Source organism: Pinus tabuliformis, chromosome 3_1 (assembly GCF_031772625.1).
Source record: "Pinus tabuliformis cultivar Carrire ecotype Pingquan chromosome 3_1, CPIR1, whole genome shotgun sequence".
NCBI lineage: Eukaryota > Viridiplantae > Streptophyta > Pinopsida > Pinales > Pinaceae > Pinus > Pinus tabuliformis.
In genome coordinates, this window is record NC_142301.1 from 6,185,299 (window position 1) to 6,200,749 (window position 15,451).

A 15,451-nucleotide genomic window follows, 5' to 3' on the forward strand; every position below is an offset into this window, starting at 1 on the left:
CAATGCTAAAATTATTGTGCCTCTCAGATTTTCTAAGTGGGTCTCCAACCTAGTGCCTACAAGGAAGAAAACAAGAGAAATTAAACTATGTGTAGACTTCATAAACTTGAATATAGCCTCACTTAAATACAACTATCGCCTCCCAAAAATGGATCATATATTACAAAGGGTAGTTGGTTAAAGTAGGATCTCTTTATTAGATGGTTTTTCAGGTTATAACCAAGTCCTGGTTCACCCTGATGACCAGCAGAAGACAACATTTACTACACCATGGGGTACCTTTATGTATGTAAAGATGCCTTTTGGTCTGATGAACACTGGAGCCACCTTCCAAAGGGAAATGGATATTGCCTTTGCTAATGAAACTGACTGGTTCATTGTCATTTATCTGGATGATATCACTGTATTTTCGAAGACCGAAGAAGAAAACTTGTTGCATCGAAGGAGCGTCTTTGAAAAATGTAGGAAATATGTCATATCATTGAACCCCAAGAAAAAACTATTTGGTTTAGAGGAGGGAAAGCTTCTAGGCCACATCATTTCCAAGGAAGGCATTAGAATTGATCCTAGTAGAGTTGAAGCTACTCTCAAAATTGACCCACCCAGGAATAAGAAAGAAGTGCAATCCTTCATTGGGAGAATAACTTTCCTCAGGATATTTATTCCTAACTTAGCAGAAATTTTAAGATCCATCATAAATATGTTAAAAAAGGATACTGAGATAAAATGGAGCTCTGAAGCCAAAAAATATTTCAGCAAAGTAAAACTACCTTCAACAACTACTCCTGTATTGATTAGTCTTGATTTCACCAAATATTTTATGATATTTTCTTTTGCATCTGATCATACTATTGCAGTTGTTTTATTGTAGAAGAACAAAGGAAAGGAGAAGCCAATAGCTTTCTTTAGTAGAGCTTTAAGGGATGCTTCACTGAAATACAATATAATGGAGAAATTGGGTTTTGCCTTGGTAAAACCACTAAAGGAATTTAGTGTTTACATCTTACACTCCCATATAATTGAATTTGTCCATAATGCTATTGTAAACGATATTTTAACAGAAACTGATCTTGATGGAAAGAGGGGAAAATGGATTGCTGTTATGTTAGAATATGATCTTGAAATCAAACCCACTAAGTTGATCAAAGGTCAGGGATTGGCAAAACTAATGGCAGAATCTAATTTCCATGCACTTGATATAAATTTCATAGCTGAACAGGAAGAGCAGGCGACTCCACAGGTATCAGAAGCCTTTGCTACCTCTCCATGGTATGAAGACATTGTCTTTGTACTACAAAATTTACAAGCTCCTCTAGGTTTGACTAAGACTAAAGCTAGATTTCTTAAATTGAAAGCTATGAGATTTTGTATTTTGGATAATAATGTGTATTGGAAAGATGTAGGAGGAATCTTACTTAATTGTTTACTAAAAGATGAAGCAGATAAAGTTATGCAGGAATTCCATGAAGGAGATTGTGGAGGGCACTTGTACTGGAAGACTACAACAAACAAGATCTTAAGGGTTGGTTTTTATTGGCCCACCTTATTTGCAGATGTCCATAGGAAAGTCACCACATGTCATCAATGCCAAATATTTGAAGGAAAAAGAAAATTATTACCCCTACCCTTGAAACCCATATCAGTTGAAACTCCTTTCTAGCAATGGGGTTTGGATTTCATTGGAGAAATTCATCCTATTTCCTTATTCCAACATAAGTGGATTCTTATAGCCACTGATTATTTTACAAAATGGATTGAAGCTATACCTACAAGACAAGCCATAGATGTAGTGATCATTAAATTCCTAGAAGGTAACATTCTTTCTAGATTTGGATGCCCAAATAAGATTATTACTAATAATGGAGTTGCCTTCAAATCAAATAATATGGTGGACTTTTGCAACAAATACAACATAATATTGGGTCATTGTATTGCCTATTACCCACAGGGAAATGGGTTAGTAGAGTTAGATTTTACTTCCGAAATCCATTCTTGTTTTGAAGAACCTACTGCATAAAATCATATTGATTGGGAATTCATCATAGGCATGCTAACTTGTCTCAATTTTGTCCTACAATGTGTTAGCATGATTAATGATCTATTCTCATGTCCCTCAACATTTGTTTCAGTGAATAATTTTGTCTCCTCACATCCACCTTCACATGTCTATAAAACAAGGGTTTGTGTTGGCTCCCGATCTTTATGTGTTGACTAAGAATTTCCTTCGTTATCTATTGGAGTTATCTCCCCTACATTTTCATCTTAGAGGTACTTCTTTGCTAGGGGGTGATGAGATGGTGAACAACCATTTTGTGTATGACTCTCTTTTGTTTGTGATTGCTTTGAGGGAGTCTATGTCAACGATTGGTACTTGTTTGATAATTTTCTGTAAGGCGTTTGGAGCTATTGCCAATGATCAAAACACTGAATTTTGGTTGGTTTGTCATGATGGGCCATATGCTTGGACTCTAGGTGCTTGAAATTTTGTTCATTCTAGTTTATCGTGAGATATCTTGGCATTCCTTTGGTGTCAGACTCTTTTTAGTTGCCACATGTGGGATTCATGCATTCACTGGTTGTAGCATAAGCTTTTATTTTGGCAGTATAAGGATCTTCCTTTTATCGGTAAACTAGCTATGATGATAAATATACTTCATGCTTCTCACATTTATAATGTGTCTTATTGGTTCCCCGACAAGGTCTAGTTTGTCAGTTGGATCAAATTTCGCACTTGTATTTGTGGGCCAAGCATGGGGGGGCTTGAGGTTACCCCATGGTGCTTGGGATGCCTACATTATGCCCGAAGGATGGAGGCCTTGGTTTCATAGTTGTTGCAAACACAAGGGAGTATTTGGGTAGAAAAGTGGGTAATTAGATGTCTAGAGGGTACCTCCCCTTCTTAGTGTTTGTTCTAGCAAAGATCACTTACAACTCAACATATTGGTAAAATCTGGGGTCAATTTGGCTACTCCAAATTACTTCCATAACATGGGCTCTTTTATCTTCAAGAGTACTTGGGTAGCTTAGAGGAAGGTGGTAGGGTTGGTTCATTGGAAAATGTCAAGCAATCAAGTAGGGGAGACTAGGCCACAAGGATGATTTGGAACTAGAAGCGATAAGGCACTCATGTCTTTGATCTTTCGTTCTTTCACAAAAGAAGCCTAAGTAGGAAAAAATGTTTTTTTGAGAGATTTGTGGGATGTCGATTCTCTCTCTTGGAAGGATTGGTACTCACTAGTTCGAGAGTTTGCATTGTCTCTTGTAGATTGACTTACATTTGTGGAAATTGTTGGGCTCAACCAACAAGAAGATTCATTCAACATTAACAATGATATGCCAAATTCCCTCTAACATAATTGGAGTGGAGTTTTGGGCACCCTTTGACCATGTAGACTTCATTTGACATCATGGGCAAGAGATAGGCCTAGTTTTGAATGCTCAAATGGGTTTCATCTAATGCTAAGAATTGTTGGATTTGGAGATTCGTAGTTTTTGGTCAATGTGGGTGTCCTAAAAGCTTTGTGATATATCAAAGTCTTCCCACTAACATTCAATTGGCCAAGAGTGGTGTTTCAAATGGGTTTTGGGTTTCCTATCTAAAATTGGAAACTACGAAGAGTATTTTATAGGAGTTTTCTTTTGCGAGGTCATGTTTGGATCAGGTTTGACTGCAATTGGCAAGTATTCTTCAAGGGCATCTATAATGCAAGGTTATATTGTTGGAAGATTCCAACACTGTGATTCAAGATTTTTTCAGTGACATTTTAGGATTGTTTGAAAATTTAAATATTAATTTTTTTAAACTCCACTTATATAGGTCTTTATATATGTCGTTGATAATAAGAATAGTTTTTATGTTATTTTTTTGTCCTCATTATTATTAAATTTTATTAAATTTTGTTACGCGTTTTAATTTCATTAAAAATATATATATAAATTTCATCGTATATACTCTCTCATGTAAATTTTACATATATAACAACACATCATTGTCAAGTCAATCTTAAAGAAAATATAACGAATCAATGATTTGAACATCAATGTATTTCCCAATGTCTAAGTTTAAACTTAGAATTTTAGTGATGAAATTCGAGCATGGAACATTAACTCACCTTTCCCTCGCTTCGATATATATCGAAGCCACAGATAAGATGGAGCAACTTTAATGAAAGTCAAAGAAGCAACGAAGTTTGATGGATGCAGATAATTCTTTTCCAAATTAGGGGACTAATAATAAAAGAATTCGTTTTGAAACATGTGATTGGTAATATATATGTTTTTATACATACTCTCAGTTAGGCACGGACCAATAACATCTTGCAATATTGACGGTTGGTAATATTGATATCCATGAATAACATGGAACAATGGTTTGCACCGTATATTTCTAGCCAACCTTTTCAAAATTACAATTTTGAATTTAATTACAATTTTTTACAATACGAAACAACAGGTTGCTAAATCTCCAACTAGAGTCCATTCCTCGTTGATTTTGGAACTTTCTTTTCAGAAGGAAAAAACACTGGAAATATTTTATTATAGAGAAAATAGCAGTACATGAAGTTGCAGCATTGTTCAGTATAGTTCAGATACTCTGATGCTGAAGTAAGCATCAGAAGCAAAAGAAGTACTACTACATTCTCATAAACATTACTAGTCTGTCAAAAATAACTAAGAGTGATCTGAACAAAATGACAGAAACGCCGACTTCAAAATAATAAAACTATCAAAAACAACAACCTAAAAAGGTGCATCAGGAAAATATGTATATGTCTGTGGATAAACCAGCGAAATCAACTGAAGGCAATCTCTCCCTCGTCCAGCACCGCATCATCCGATCTGAACCTGTAAAATATAATACCAGGAGCTTCCGATATACCTTCCTGTGATAGTCTATCCGCCTCTTGATTAAAATCCCTGTATACATGCATAGCCACAAAAGTCTGTTTTAAGAGCTCAATCCGGTCCATCCAATTGCCCAGATTGGAAAGCGCGAAGTTGTAGTTTCCAGAGATCCCTTCAATGATTTTGGAAACCTATCAACTCTAAAGTAAACATTTTTAAGTACAGTGTAAACACATACATCGTCACTCTACTCATGAATTTGTTTATATGATTGAATGCAAATTATCTCTTCATGCTGCCGATACTTTTGAAGCAAACACCTCGATAATATTTTCAGCAACCATAATAACTTGACCACTGCTCTTCATCACTGTAACCATCGTAAGAAACCAGGTTCTGAAAATTCCTTGCATTTTGAATTGCCTCAGATAGGGACAATGTGGATTAAATCATCAATTGATGATCAATATAGGAAAATCTATTTTCTTGAAGATGGATTCTCCTGCGATATATAGAGACTTAGTTGACTACTTCATCCACTTCAGAATAGAAAACAAAACTTGGAAATGCCGTTGTTATGTTCCTGCCAAAATTTAACTACCATGTCAAATTTTCCTATTACCAATACTACTGAAAGGCATTTAAATAATTGAGCAAGCAAAAAGTTCGTAAAATTATAAATACAGCTCTGTTTTCTACAGACGAGAAAGGTAGAATAAATAATGCCCACATTAGATAAGCACCCTACTTTATAAAAATAGGCATAGAATTAAAAATGAGGTGTGAGAAAAACAGAGCATAAAAATCACTTTTGAGTTGGATCTATTTTGAGTTGAAAACCTATATCATCCCAACAAAATTTATATTTAAAGCAGTGTTTTAAAACAAGGACAGTCTTAATCGGATTCGGCACTGCCCGGGTCGGCCAGGTAGAAAAGTCAGTCCGGCGGCCAGTCCGTTACCTAACTGGACACCGATTCGGCCAGTTCGGTAATGGACCAGCCAGTTTGGCCAAGCCCATCTTAAACCAGCCGAGCTAGTCCGCAGGGAAAAAAGGCGGCAACTCAGACTTCAAACTCAATTTTTTTTGTTTGTTTTTTCTTAATGCCTCTACTCATTTACCAAGCCTATAAAAGTGACCCAACCCCCTCACATTTACCCACAGCTATCTCATTGCATTTGTGTAAGCATTTGTGAGGACTCAGGAGTTTGTGAAGAGTTGGAGTTGGTTTTTGAAGCAGTAGCGAGGAGGAGCCATGGGTTTCCCCGTCTAACTCTGATTCAGAGTCTGAGCCAAATGATCTTGCCTTGTTTTGCAGTAGTGACTAGTGATGTTTTGTTGTAGAGGCCATTTAGAGCCTCCTTGGTTATGTGTTTTTGTGCTGATCTCTATATATTACATGTATTGGAAAGTGCAATGGGTGCCATTGTGATATAATAGATATATTCATGAGCATACTTTGATCAAATGTTGTCTTCTCTCTATATTCTAATCCTTTGAATTTGGAAACATGAATGAAAATCTTTAAAAATATGTTTTTCATTAAAAAAAAAATATATATATATATATATATATATATATATATATATTTAATGTTTTTTTTACAACAACTGAGTCATTGAAATCAACTAGGCCGAGTCGATACAGAGTTGGAGGCGGAGTCGGACTCGATCCTCGGCCGGTTTCAAAACGGAGTCAGAGTTTAAAACTATAATTTAAAGTAATTTATTATGCAACATAAGATGATTGATCTGTGTGCAAATTTTTTCCTTCTCTTGCTTCAAGTGTTCACATGCAACTCTGAAATTAAACATGGTATCATATGAATATGTCAGTGTGAATAGTCGAATTTCAGGGTGGGTTCGAACCCGAGATTAGAGAGCACCACATTAGAAGAAAACACTGAGCCGGGAGTCGCAACAGCAGCGGTTGACAAAAAGCGCTAAGTTTGCTGCCCTGAGATGGATGGAAAAATGCTATGAGAAAGACACTCCTAGTGATGCCAAGTGGGGAGGTGTCTTTCTAGAAGAAAACTCAGATACAAAGCATATGCCAAGTGCTGAAGTAGAAGATGCAACTGCTTTTAAAAAACAATTCCTGAAAGTGAAGAGGTGGCCTATAAGAGCAATTAATAACTTAATAGTGAAAAATGACACTTCAGTTTGAAAAGAATAAACAGTAAAGCTAAGAATCCACCATATTGAAACTTTTTACTGTATAAAACAAACCAATGACACCTGTCCAAATCATTCTGTGCCCTAGATGCTAAGAAAGGAATGTTGTCCTTCCTCTTGCTGCAGACTGCCTCCAGATCTGTGCTCCTCTCCTGTGTCATCACTTGAGGCGATTTTCGTCTGCACGCTTAGGCACTGCTGTTGGAACTGTAAACGCTGTAACATACCTTTTGTACCAAAATCAAAAGAGGGTTTGCAAATCTAATAATTCAATGATCACAGGGTATATAAAACTTGTCTACAATATAAGACCATTTTTGAAAACCCCTTCCTCGTAAATATAATGAGAGCGTTTGACATTAATTCAATCCTAAAATCAAATGTCTATGTGAGAATTCTCTAACCAACACAAGTCAAGTTTCAAAGCTAATGATTTCAAATCACTTAGAAACTTGCATTCAAAATGTTGAACATAACACTTTTCTAAGATGATGCCAGCTATCCGATCGCCCACTTGCTGCTCCCGCATGTCAATCATGCAGCTTGTCAAACCACCCAGCCTTAAATGTATCCCCATCAGGGAGGGGTCCCAACTCCTGCCCCCTCGAACTCCAATGAACAGCAGAGGATTGGCCAACGGCGCACTCCTGGTCATATTGAAGCCACCTAAGGATTTGAGGTATTACCTCAACTAGTGCCTCAGCTGACCATGGTTCATCGTGTTGAAGCCCTTGTGCACAGCTGCCCCAATCAGCTAAAACATCCGCCACCTGATTGCCTTCCCACTTTGTGTGATGTGGGATAATGACTTGGAACGACCCCAGCAGGTGTCTGATGCTCATGACTATCTCATTTAGCATCCAGCTATGGCATACTTTTTCCTCTGATTGACCCTGCAGTAGTTTCCGGAGGCATTGTATGGCAATATAAGAGTCACCATGTACCTGTAAAAACTTATTACCTAAGTCACATGACACGAGGACACGAGACACGGAGGACATGTAAATACGAGTATTCAATACGAAACGCAGCGACCTAGAAACAGGACACGGGGGACACATTTTATATATATTTAATAAAATATATATATATATATATATATACCGAAATATAGTTTTTTATCCATATAAATTGCAGGTTGCAGCTTATCTAATCAAATTAAAATATAATTACTTCTCAAAGTTCATAGTTCACTTTAAAAAAATAAATAGAATCAAAATTTACTATTTAGAAATTAGAATGTGATATGCTTGGTCTTGATTCTTGAATATTCAATGTTCATTGTTCATGTACAACTTACAAGCACATAAGAAAATAACTAAAGTCTAATCCTATTGATTTCCTCTGCCCCTCTTGCGAGAAAATGCCACAGCTTTCCCTTTCCCTCTAGATGTAGATGCTGGTGCTGGTGGAGTTGGCAGTGGAGTTTGCTATGCTCTAGAAGCTGAAGAATTAGAAGTAGGAGCTATAGGAGGTAGACCACGTCCTCTACTGGTGGCAGGGGTAGCCCGGGCAGGTGGTGTCACCTGGAAACATTACAATCTCACAATCCTGAAATCCTGAAAAACTGATAAGTCTGCTGCATTTTGAATGAAATCTAAAATTCTACTTTCTCCATATGAAATCCAATGAGGCCGGAACCACTCTCAAACATCCTGAGTCATTTCATGGTAATGTTAAAAATTTAAGTAAAAGTGACATTCTCCTTAATCTTCATTTTCATCCTTTTACTTTAAGAATTTAACATTACCATGAATAACATATCAATACTAGGCCCTAGACTTGATCATTAAGCTGCCCCCCTCAAAAATTATTTGTTTCTTTCAAAAAAAATTGCAACTTATGCAGGCAACGTTTTCTATCAACGGAATACGCGTTTTCCAGATGCAGGACACGACGAAAACCGGCGAATACGTTTTACAGTTTATAGGACACGATGAAAAACGTTTTCGACACGTTTTAGGGCCGTTTTCGTGTCCGGCATGTAAAATACGGGACACGGGACCTTGGAGGACGTGTCCTGTGACTTAGCTTATTACCCTCTTGCACTGCTATTTTCAAACCTTTCTCCAGGCCAAGAAATTATGCTATGTTGTTTGTTGAGATGCCACAAGATGAAGCATACAGGTGCAGAGGTTGAGATGTCTCATCCCTGAAAATGCCTTTGTAACCTGTTGGTCCTGGGTTCCCCTTGGAGACACCATCGAAACTCAGTACTTTGAAATGCTCTGGAGGCAGGGTGAATAAATTATTCTCATTATGCGGGGAGGCGAGCGACTTGGTGGGAGAGGGGTTTGACATTATTGCCTGTAGATCCAAGTTTTTAAAGATCGACTCCTCCAACCCTGTATTTGAGCATTCTGCTTGTACAAAGGACGATGCCACTAATGTATCCTGTATATTCTTAATTGTCATGTCTTGTAAACTAGTAGCATTCCTTTTGGTTGTCTGAAACATCCTAAGATTTCGTTATTTCCAGAGGTTCCATAGGACAAAACCACGTGAATCTCCAAGCTTGTGCTACCATGGGATTATTAAACTTCTTGTCTAAATATTGTAGTACTATTTCTTGGAGATTACAAGGTTGAGGGACGGCGCAGCAAAAAATTCTACCTATAATCTCCCAGACATATGTGCGAAGGTGCAAGTTAGGAAGAGATGGTATGTTGTCTCCTTTGCTTGAGAACATAAAAGACAAATGGACGGTCCTTCATAGCCTTTCCTCCTTAATCAATCCCATGTAAGGGTTCTCCCATGTGCCAGTAGCCATAAAAAAAGGACTAGTTTTGGCCAGCTCTTACAATCCCACAATTTCCTCCACAACTCTGACTTGTCTCCTTTGTGGCAATCAACTAGTATTAGATAGGCTTCTTTTAACACAAACTTTCCAGTTGATTCTGTTGAGAAATCTAGGGCATAGCAATTAAGTGATTTCTCTTCTATTAGTAACTACTTGTGAATGCTTTTTACTTCTTTAGATTAGGATCTTCTTTTACTTAGGTTATTAGTGTTCTTCTTCATCAAACAGCTACCAATGCATAAACCATAAAGAGACAAGAGACACAGAATATAGGCTATCAGCCAAGGCCAAAACCTCTCCCACTTGAGAGGAAAACCTGAACAAATTCTTCTTCTTATAGAGATTCCAATTGACGAATACCAAGACCAAGACCCTTGACCTATTTTCCACTCCAAGACCAAGACACAAGATCCTTAGTCAACGATAGTCAACCTTCTGCTCCTTCCTCCTTCTTGGACATTTCTTCAACCTTGGCTTCCTTCTACTTTAGACCTTTGGCCTTCTTGAATTAGGTCCGCAATCTTTGTCCTTAATTCAGAACCTTCTTGACTACCCCTTCTTCCACTTCGGCTCCCTAGGAGGACTGCACTTCTCCTCGGCTTTCACTACTGCAACAGACCTCTCCTCGGCCTTCACTGTTGCAACAGACTTTACTTCATCCTTCACTGCTGCAACAAACTTCTCTTTGTCCTTTACTGCTGCAACAGACTCCTCCTAGTCCTTCACTGCTGCAACAGACTTCCAGCACATATGGAGTTTTCTGCCCTTAAAACAGTCCCAAAAAGTACCCTAAGAACCTCGCTCTTCTTTTTTCTTTACTTCAGGGTTGGGAGGCTTCTCCTTTTACCCTTTTCGCACTTCTATTTCAGATCACTGTTCCACCAAAATTCTGTCTCAGAAGTGATGTTGAGCAGCCCTATTTATAGTTGTTTCCTCCTTAAATAAGCCGACTTGAAGAGGGTGAGCCGACATGTCTGTTGGAGGAGATAATTAATTCCACTTTGAAGTCGACTTGAGGTTAATGCTTGTGCTTGGTCTTGGAGGGCTACTTGACATTTCCATTGACTCATATGCAAATATAATATGCCCAAGAAGGGTCCTTCATACATGACATAGACTCAAATTGACTTGTATGACTAGATGACAAATCCTAAAGGCTCACAATGGGAGCCATCACTAAAAATAAAATTCCTTGCTCATGAAACCCATGAGACAAGCATTAATAATAATTTTATTTTTCTTCTTTTCATCAATTACATAAAATCATATTTCCACATGTCATTATGAAGACCGAACCTAGTTACATTTTTCAACAGATTGGTGGCCCCATCAGAGAACATCCCTTTGTTGTGAGACCCTAATAGACCTATGAACTAAAAAAAAATGAAACTCTTTCCAGGGGTAGCTTTCAATACCAGGCCAATCACCTCTGTCCTTCCACACTCTCCATTCTTGATTCGCCATACATGATTTCCAAAAATCAGCTAGTGAGTATGCCCCAAGCCTTTTAGAGAGGTGTTGTATCAGTTGGAAATGTGGCAGCTTAGCTAAACATGGGTATTGATTCCACGATTCTTCCCAGAAAATTGTTGTTTTCCCATCTTCGAAATCCCAAAATGCGTGTCGACGAATGAGGTCACGAGTTTTACTAGCCCAGTTCCATGTTGGTAAGCTTTTAATTGTTTTGTTAAATCTGAGTCTCTCCTCCTACGATGAGAGAGGTAGATACTTTCTCTACCAGATCTACTTCCAAAGTTAGTGATCCTCCCTAAACCCTGAGCCACCATAATTTCATAGCATACGCTTGGCTAATCAATTGGGGATCTCTAAGTCACAAACCTCCCTTACTCTCTATTACAACTAAAGTGTCCCAACCTGTTAGTGTCCTATATTATAGTAGTCAAAAGCAAGCTTAGTCTTCTCTATTATTTGGTAAATTTGGAAAATATTGCTTATGATGTCATAGGGGTCAAGTCTTAGTGTTAGTTTGAGTGGCAAATAAAATTAAGTTGTCAATAGTTTAAAAAAGGGGTTTGGGCTTTTAAAGTTTAGGTCATGAATAAGAAAAATTGTAGTGGGTCGTTATCTTTCATCATTGAGACAAAATAGTGATGTCAATCCAGTCAGTTTTATTGTCAAATCAAGTATGATGTTGTGACATCACCCTTCAGTGCATCGAATATGAGACATGTTGCGCATCCTCCTTTGTTGTGCTTTCATCATTCAAGTTTCAAATCGCAATGATGACCCCCGAAGGTGGGTTTGAACCAACTAGAGAGTTTAACAACTCGTTTTAGTATCCAAGAGACCGGTGATTTATGCATTCTTCTACTGAAAGCGTTCTGCACAGCCAAAGGAAGTCATTGCGCTAAGTCTACAAGGGAGTTGCTGCGCTCAGGCACAGTCGCTGTGCTTCTTCAAGTCGAGAGGTTATCGCCACTTCTAGGTTTCAAATCTTCATTTTCCTAAGTAATTCATCTTATATGTTGTTCAATTTACCCTTACCTGTCAAGGAAAACGCCCAGATAACCTTGCAAACCCTGGATTCCTAGCTCGCTGCATTTTCCTTATTGTGCTTGGAGAATTCGTTGCGCTTTCACATAGTTGTTGTGTTTTATGGTTTTGCCTGTGTCAAACATTCAAATTTTGCTTGTTGCCTGTATACTGGAGCCTGACAATTCAATATAAGTGATCTAGAGTATTTGAACCTTGTTTCTTTTTTCCTAGAATATCAAGAAACTTATTCCCCTTATGCGTTGTGCTACAGTTTTTTGTTGCGCCTATGTTTTTGAATTTCCATTATAGATTTTGGAGGTTGAGTTTTGCTGCCTTAACTTGTTAATGTAGGGATTTTATTTCAAAGTTTGCCACGAGCACTCATCTAAAACCCTAATTCCATAACTGCTACAGTTGTTGCGCTTTCCTGCTACGCAAGTTGTCAAACACTGTAATTGCATTTTAAAACCCTAGAATTTACCTTCATTGTGAGCCATGACAACTCCAGATAGGAAGAAGCATAAAGGGGGAGACATAGTTAGGTTTGAGCCTCAAGATCTGGCCTTGATAAACTCAGATCCAGCAATTAGGGTTGCTTTTGAACAGACTGGCTGCATCAGGTTTTGTGAGAAGATACAGGGTTATAGTGTTCAACTTACCAAAGAGTTTGCTTTGAATTTCACCAGGGTAGATGTTAAGATTGGAGAGTTGAGTTTTCCAGTGTCAGATGTCACCATTTCAGCTGCTACAGAGATTCCTCTACAAGGAGAATAGTGGTTCAAGGGCATGCCTCTAGACATAGTCAACTACAAGGATTTCCTAAAGCCAAAATACAAAAACAAGGAATATGGAGCTATTGTGCCAAGAGAATATCTGCTAGAACCCTACAGCAAACTTCTTAAGGTAATCCAGAGATATTTCACTTGTGAAGGCAAATTTGGGAGAATTTATCAGTATCATTTTAGGCTATTGATGCATTTCACAGGAAAAAGCCCTTTGAATCTGCCTTTCTATTTGTTCAGAAGCCTTGGTAAGATGGCAGATAAGGTTCAAGGTAAGCAAAGTCAAGTAGAGCCCAGTCTCTTTCATTTCTCTCTGACTAAATTGTTAGTGGTGGAAGAATTGAAAAAGAAAAATCAGACATGGTAGGCATTCATAGATTCATCCAAGTTGACAGTTGAGTTTCCAACTAGCCCCTGGAGTAGAAAGGATACACCTTCATCTGTGGCGAGGGATGTTCAACCAGCAATGGAAAGCTCAGTGAAAAAGTCATCAACTTCAGTTGACCCATTAGACAAGAAAAAGGTAAGAAAATTCATTTTTCTCTTGAGGTGGTGGAGGTTCTTAAGAAGCCACTCACAAGAGCTGCTATGAAAAAATTGCCCATGGAGCAAACACTTGAACAGTCAACCGAATTTCCAGATACCATACCAAAGGATGTTGTTTCAGATGACAAGGATAAGGAGATTGTAGAATTGTAGGAACAACTGAAGAAGACTCACTTTGTAACCTTCTGCATACTAATCTTCAGTAACCTTCTGCATACTAATTGATAAAAGTCTGAATATTATTTCTCTGCTTTTCAGTAATCTATTTCTGAGTTTTAAAGATCAAATGCATCACTAGATCAAAAATAGTAAACACAGAAATTTTCTGAATTATTAGTTAAGAGTTTGTCATTTGAAGTTTTTATTGTTATACATAGAAAAAATCTGAATATTGCATAGTAATAGGACCCCTGGTTTAAAACATATTGTTGGCATTGACATTTGTTTTAAGAGAAAAATACTAAACTGATATTTTATTGATGTAATCTGAATTTTAAGCACTTAGTTTAATTTCTGAAGTACATTTATTTTTACATGCTCATGCAAGTAGGACTAATGTAGCTTTACTTATGCATCTAATGATCTTTGATTGAGCACCTCATGCAAATGGATTTCTGAATTTAAAGTGTTTTATTTCCAACATTTTATATTGGTTTCCTATTGTATATTCCAGTAATTACTTGTGCATAGTTTTCATTTTACATTGCTCGTATAAGTATTTGCTTTCACATCAAATTAATTTTTCTGAGCCTTGAGTTAAAAAACACTCAAGACATATTTCAGAATTAACTTTAGGCCTTTTTCTTGCACATTAAAATTTTACTTCCAAGCATAAGTTTGGTCGATAGAAACATTAAGGGATCAAACTTAGAACAAGCATTTAACTAAAATTAACCAAGTCCCTGCATTTCGCATAGCTTTAAGTTTTGCGTTTGCATATAAGATAGTCAAATCATTTAGCAGCAGTGTCCCATCCATTACTTGGTCTTCATTTCCTTCGCAATATAGTTGACTCCACAAGGCACTGGTATCATTTTCCTCAAATCAAATTGAATCCTTCAAAGTCTTGCACAATCTAAACAAGTATTGGTTGCTTAACTTTGTCTCCCAGATTGGTTGGTTCCCAACTAATCTTCCCTTATTCCATTTCCATAGGGTCTACCCCCCTTAATTTGTTATTGGGAGACAACTCAAACGGAGAGATTGGGGATCAGTGTGACAGCCCCCGATCTGAGTTGTTGTCGCAGTGCCTAGACATTTTGTGCGACAACATTTTTTGGCGTCGTTGCTGAGAATATTTTATTCTCAGTGCTTCAACGACATTTTATCTTCATTCTCTTCATATCATCTTTATCATTTTTGCCGGCAATGCCAACATTTTTGGCATCATTGTCGGGGACCAATTTATTGGACCTTGGCTTTACGACAATTCCCATCTTTCATTTTCTATCCTTCATCTTTCATCTCAAGGATCTAAGTTAGATTTTTGTCTAAGTGGCGACTCGACTTTATTCATTTCCTACAAGGGTTTGCACTAGAAGAAATTCAAGTACCCTAATTAATCCCACTCCGGATCCTGAAAAGGTTTTTAGAGTTCGATTAAATAGGCTCTCTTCCCATGCACACCTTGATAATCTTGGGCAAGAAGCTCTCTCTGATATCCATTCGCATTTTTCATATCCCATTCAGCAAGACATCATGGATGACTTGTATATTCCTTGCAATTTTGCTAACATTCAGGGTTACCCACATGACCTTCCTAATACAAGTATGGTTAAATTGCCTTCTTTCCAAGGAAATAATGCGG

At 37.6% G+C, this 15,451-nt stretch overlaps 1 protein-coding gene across 4 annotated transcripts in view; it reads right to left on the minus strand.

Moving 5' to 3' along the window:
- Positions 1-5,173: 5,173 nt before the first annotated feature.
- Positions 5,174-15,451, minus strand: part of LOC149185500 (calcineurin B-like protein 1) — a 164,352-nt gene continuing 154,074 nt past the window's right edge. For 3 of the 4 annotated variants that reach the window (XM_089410700.1, XM_089410698.1, XM_089410701.1), the window contains 2 exons: positions 6,715-6,802; positions 5,174-5,428 (listed from right to left, as the gene is read on the minus strand). In XM_089410700.1, the coding sequence (XP_089266826.1) occupies positions 6,736-6,802 (67 nt within the window). In that variant the 3' untranslated portion in view covers positions 5,174-5,428; positions 6,715-6,735. The remainder of the gene's footprint in view (positions 5,429-6,714; positions 6,803-15,451) is intronic. The other variant, XM_089410699.1, reaches the window with a different exon arrangement.